The sequence below is a fragment of the Charadrius vociferus genome, unplaced genomic scaffold (assembly GCF_000708025.1).
Source record: "Charadrius vociferus isolate BGI_N301 unplaced genomic scaffold, ASM70802v2 scaffold41, whole genome shotgun sequence".
NCBI classification, from domain to species: domain Eukaryota; kingdom Metazoa; phylum Chordata; class Aves; order Charadriiformes; family Charadriidae; genus Charadrius; species Charadrius vociferus.
The window spans coordinates 130,316-136,352 of NW_009647013.1; the positions used below are offsets into that span (position 1 = coordinate 130,316).

At 41.8% G+C, this 6,037-nt stretch overlaps 1 protein-coding gene across 1 annotated transcript in view; it reads left to right on the plus strand.

Moving 5' to 3' along the window:
* KIF13B (kinesin family member 13B) overlaps positions 1-6,037 on the plus strand; it is a 163,048-nt gene that overhangs the window by 76,789 nt on the left and 80,222 nt on the right. Inside the window, exons 6-7 of the mRNA XM_009895457.1 lie at positions 1,974-1,986; positions 4,117-4,177. Coding sequence (XP_009893759.1) covers positions 1,974-1,986; positions 4,117-4,177 — 74 coding nt within the window. The remainder of the gene's footprint in view (positions 1-1,973; positions 1,987-4,116; positions 4,178-6,037) is intronic.

Here is a 6,037-nt window from a genome sequence, read left to right on the forward strand (position 1 = left end):
CCCTGTCCCTCTTGAACTGGGGAGCCCAAAACTGGACCCAGCATTCCAGTTGTGGCCTCACCAGTGCCGAGTAGAGGGGGAGGATGACCTCCCTCGACCTACTGGTCACACTCTTCCCTATGCAGCCCAGGATTCCATTGGCCTTTTTGGCACCAGGGCACATTGCTGCCTCATGGGTAATTTCCAGTCTAGCAGGACCCCCAGATCCTTCTCCTTAGAACTACTTCCCAGCAGGTCCACCCCTAACCTATACTGGTGCCCAGCATTCTTCCTCCCCAGGTGCAGGACCCTGCACTTGCTCTTGTTGAACCTCATGAGGTTCCTCTCTGCCCAGCTCTCCAGCCTGGCCAGGTCCCGCTGGATGGCAGCACGGCCCTCTGGAGCATCAGCCACCCCTCCCAGTTTGGTATCATCAGCGAACGTGCTGAGGATACACTCTGTCCCCTCATCTGGGTCATTAATGAATATATTGAACAAAATTGGACCAAGTATCGACCCCTGGGGGACAAGTCCTTCAGCAAAATGCTCCCCTAGCATTTCAGAGCACAGAGCCCCAACGAAATGCTCTTGGTGTCTCTCAGAGCCAATCCAGGGCTCTCTGGTGTCTTCTGCGTCTGGATCAAAGCCCCGGGGAAGGAGAGTCCCTCTATACACCTCCATATCTACGACCCACCCAGGAACAACAGCGACAGTCGCGAGTCAGCACCAAGCACCCTGCCAAGGGCCTTGGGAGAGCTTTTATTCAAACTCGGCCAGATGGCAGGGGGAAAAGTGGTCCTGTTGTTCTTGCTTACTTGAAGAACCCTGTGACACGGCGGTCGTGGGGTAACCTTGACTTAAATAATCATCCTGTGCAGCAGGTCGCGCTGACTGCTGCTATCCAAAGTCACCGATGTTCCTGTTATGTCAAACAGATAGGCATAGTAGATCCAAGCCTGAGTAAAAAGACATGATGGACTTGCTTAATAAATAATTGGTTTTGAGAGGCAGTGCTGAGAAATTGCTATTTTTAAAGTCGCTTCTCAACCTGTAGGAGCAGCAAGAACTCTGAGAGTAATCTTATATGGCTCCCATGTCTTTCTCCTGCTCTGTTCAAAAGAAATCAGCAACGCTTGTCACAAGACTTTACTTGTTACTGATGTCAAGAGCTTCCTAATCTCATTTGGAAGGTCCAGGACAAGGAGAATATCAGTTCTTCGTTGTTGTGTGTTTGCTGCATTTCTCCAGTGTTCCGTATGTGGGAAGGCTGTGTAACCCCCTCTCGGGGCACTGACCGATGCTCTGCCTTTATTGTAAAGGTCACTCCAGTAATTTTGTACTTGTTGTTTTTAAAAAAACCAAACAAACAAAAAAACCAAACAAACTTTTAAATTACGCACATAACAGATTAAAGGAATTGCTATTCTCTGCTCCTTATTTTAGGGAAACACACATTTGCTTTGTTGTTCCAGCAACCGTGGGCGAACTGAGTTGGGCAAGTCCAAGGGTTGGACTCTGAAATTTCCTCTTGGATAACTCTCCTGAAGTTCCTGTTCAAGTGGTTTTGGAAATTTTTATGTTGCTTGGGTACTTTGTTTTTAAGAGACAGTGACACCCACAGAACTAGAGAGAGATGTCAGAAGAAAAAAAACAACTGGGAGGGAATAAAGGAGAGATGGTGGCGGCCGGAGGAAAATCAGTGGCTTTGAATTTAAAATCAACTTATTCAGAGCAGCATCTCAAATCTTCCTCAAGAAAAGAGAGAAGCTTTGGTTTATAAAACGACTTGGGATCTGTAAGCAAGGGGAGGTCTGAGGAGAGAAATAAACTTTTTTTCATGCAGTGTTCCAATGATGAGGTACTAATGATAGAGTAATTAAGCTAAAATCACTACAACTAACAGTCTTTGTTTTTCTGTTTTTCTTTTGTCTGTCTTTTCTTGCCCCGACCTTGTACCAAATCCTTTCTGCTCCTGATGCTTCGGGGAACGGTAGGACCCAACCAAAGGTAAGGGCTGTTATTGCATGTTAAATTAGCGTGTGAAAAATTGTCGTACCGCTTATTCAGTCTTGGGTTATTCAAATATTAAAAGCATTTTGAAAAACAGCTCCGTAGTTGATCAGCTGTTGAGTAAGAAACTCAAAGCATCTCCTTGCTGCTGAAGAGCGCTGTACAGCCCGTGCCAAGAAATGAGTCACAGGAACAAATGAGAACATACATACTCAGCATTACCGACTGTGAATGGAAGACTACTTGTTATTTGTGGGCTTTTAAAAGCATTTTCTGGTATTTGTGTTAAAGCAAACTCATTTTGTTGTTATGGCTGATGATCCCGTGACTCCGTATTCGGTATGCAGATATCTATCTCTGTCCTGGCATATCAGGATTCAGCTTTACTGATGTGCTCCTATAGCCAATGATGTTTTATTAAGTGCACCGAAGGCGTGGGATGTTATAATAATATGCTTAATTGTATAATACATTCAAAGAACCAAAAGCCCTTAATTTTAAATAAGCAGGCTGTTGTTTCCTCAATTAGAGGATGTAAAATAACCACTAAAATAACCACTTCTGTCTTTTGATCCTGGGACATTAATGTAGTATAGGGGGAAAAAAAGCAGTGTATTTTTGAAGATAAGTTATTTAAATTGCAAGGATTTTGCTGCACTAAGCATTTTCATAGACGTAGGTAGTAACTTTGGATGTGTTGGTAGTATGGATTTTTGACTCTTGCATAATTTTTCTAATTGTTTCAGTTAGTAGAAATACTTGAGGAAGAATTGCTTTATTGCTCCCCGAGTCCTTAAATGATTTTTGTGATATGTTCTAGTAGGAAATGCTGTAGCTGAGGTAATTCACTACAGACTCAGTATTTCTTTTTAGGGTTTTCTCATTATTAATATAGATCTGATGCAACATCATTTGTTCCTACAATCTTTACTAGTTAAGAAACGTTGAGTTTGATTACCTGTGCAGATGCTCGTTCGCAGTTAGGATATAGACAACAGACTTTACTAAAACAGAACATGAAAATGTATTAACAGATAAAAGGAAATTTTCGGGAATGATGGAATGAGGGTTCAGGAGGTGGATGTGAGATGCTGCCGTGGTGCTCTTGCTCTGCCAGTGTGATCTGAAGTGATGCAAACATCAGCTATACAGCAGTGCAGACCATCTAAAGGGGAATCACAGAATCACAGAATGGTTAGGGTTGGAAGGGACCTCTGGAGATCATCTAGTCCATCTTTGTTAAGTTTAGGGGAGAAATAAACAGCCGAAGAGCAACACATCGCACTTCCCTTTTCTTATATCCTACAGAGTAAATTTTGCTTGTGTCAATATAGGTCAGATATTACCCTGATTATTTTTTTTTTTCTTACGAATACGTATCCAGGGCAGTTGGTTTTGCAGATGCCTGGGTTTGCAGCCTGAGGTCCCAAAATAGGCCCTGTTTTATTGGAGATCAACATTCACGATGAAAGGTGCCTGTGGACCTTTAAATGGATTTAGCACAAAATCGAAACTTTTCTATTTAAAAAGATTATAGTGCTGCTCTTCTTATGATAAAACTCATTTGCTCCATATTGTTCTTTACAAGTATTAGACGCTGGTGATGACTGCTTCTGTTTGTCAGCAGTATATAAATACATACCCTTCTTTTATGGAAAGAGGTCCCTACCCTAAGGCATGTTTTTTAATTTATGCAGACGAGAGACACCAGGAGATGGTAGGCAGAAACAGCCAGGCGACATCTGTCAGTTTGCAAAATAGAAAGTCTTGTGAAAAATGAATTGCAAGGATGGGTTTAAAGGAAGACGAGGAGAGCTCCTTGACATCCACTGGGTTGCCGCACGGCGAGCTTTTGGAGAGCGTGGAGTAGGATTCACACAGCAGAAAGGAAGAAATAAAACCAAGGAAGAAAGAAAAGCAAGGAACAGGCTTGCATGTAGGAAGATGCGGTGTTTGTTTAGGCTTCAGAGTCATAGAAAACAAGTAATTCCGTGTGAATGCACATTATATATTCAGAATGGCCCCAAGGAGCATGATGTTAGCCAACATAATACAGTCAAATTTTGGATAAGGTGTTTGATTTTGTGACCATTTTTATAAAGTGTCCTCCTGGTTATTTTCCTACAGGTGTTTGCTTACGATCACTGCTTTTGGTCTATGGATGAATCTGTCAAAGAAAAATACGCAGGTAATATTTACTGTAGTTTTGTGCTTGTTGTCTCCCGAGTGTGAATGATCTAATTAAAATACAGTATTTGCACAGACCATATGGCACAAAGCGCCTCCCCCTGCATGACTGCTCCTTGTCAAAAGAGAAAGGAATATCGTCAATCATTCCTGTTTCTCTTCTCTAAAGATGGCAATAGCAATCAGCATTGCCACCCATTTGCAGTGTAAGAAATTGAGAAATCCGTCACAATAACGGGTTACTCATATTCACATCTTTATTTAAAATACTGTTCCAAGTCCCTCATTTTAAAAGCATCAAATCCATTTCTTTTCAGGGTTTGAAGAACATTGCTAGATGTAATTTCGTGTTTCACAGTGCTGATGGGAGTTTGGCATCATATTAGAACTAGATGGTCTTTAAGGTCCCTTCCAACCTAAACCATTCTATGATTAATAATGGAGTATTTAAAAAAGCCTAATTTAATATAGGGGTGTGTGAATTCATATGGTCTGGTGAGAATGTGTAATGTATTTAATTAAAAGTTTTCTGTGTATTATTATGACATATTTTGGCAAGTAGTTATGGTAATACATGAAATATATTTGGACTTACTACTCACGTGATCTATTCCTTTTCGTACGTGTTATCTCTTAAAATTGGGAATTAGTTAAGCTTGTTTACATTTACTTTTTAAAAAATCACAAGAAAATTAAAAGATGCATATACTTCTAGGTTTTAATTTCTCTACCAAATAACTAATGAGTAGGAATCTAGTGAGGAACTGAGAAAACTGTGACACTTTCAACCACACAAATTACGTAGGAAGGTTTTTGTGTTTTTTTTGTTTCTCAGACTGATGGAGGCTCCTATGTCACTTATATTATGGTCTGTTATACACTGTAAGTGTTTGGTCCAAAGCCGTTCTGCTGTGCTTAGCTAGGCACAGCTATTAGTAATTTTGATGGGGAATTTTGCATGCATAAAATTTCAGGTGAGCTTGGGTATAAAGATAGACTTCAATCGATGAGAGAAAGGAAAAGCTTTCAGGAACATTAACATATTTGAGAGGAGTTTTCAGTCCCTAAAGTTCTGCCTTCTGCCGTGTCTTGTTCAGACTTAAGTTCCTCTGCTTGTACAAGAAATTCTGAAAATACGCAAATGTATTAAGCATTTCTTCCTCTGCTGGAAAAGGAGCCGAAAAGCTGTTCCTACAGATTTAGTTCGATTACAAAAGAGGTGATATACCCTGTATTTTGCCGATTCATGTCTTGTACTATAATATCTCCCACATAGCTGTGATTCCTTCTCTGCAAAAATCTCCTCATGGTATTAGAATCATAGAATCATAGAATGGTTTAGGTTGGAAGGAACCTTGAAGATCAGCGAGTTCCACCCCCCTGCCATGGGCAGGGACACCTCCCACCAGCCCAGGTTGCTCCAAGCCCCGTCCAACCTGGCCTTGAACACCTCCAGGGATGGGGCCTCAACAACCTCTCTGGGCAACCTGTGCCAGTGCCTCACCACCCTCACAGGGAAAAACTTCTGCCTAATATTTAATCTAAACCTGTCCTCTTCCAGTTTAGAGCCATTCCCCCTCGTCCTGTCACTCCATGCCCCAGTAAAAAGTCCCTCCCCAGCTCTCCTGGAGCCCCTTTAGGCACTGGAAGGCGGCAATAAAATCTCCCCAGAGCCTTCTCTTCTCCAGGCTGAACAGCCCCAACTCTCTCAGCCTCTCCTCATAGGAAAGTGAAGCCTTTTTCTGGTTGAATATCTCAAATACCTAAATACAGGGTAAAAGGGAACAGGAATTCCACCCAGGAAGGAATCACAGAATCATAGAATGGTTTAGGTTGGAAAGGACCTTGAAGATCAGCGAGT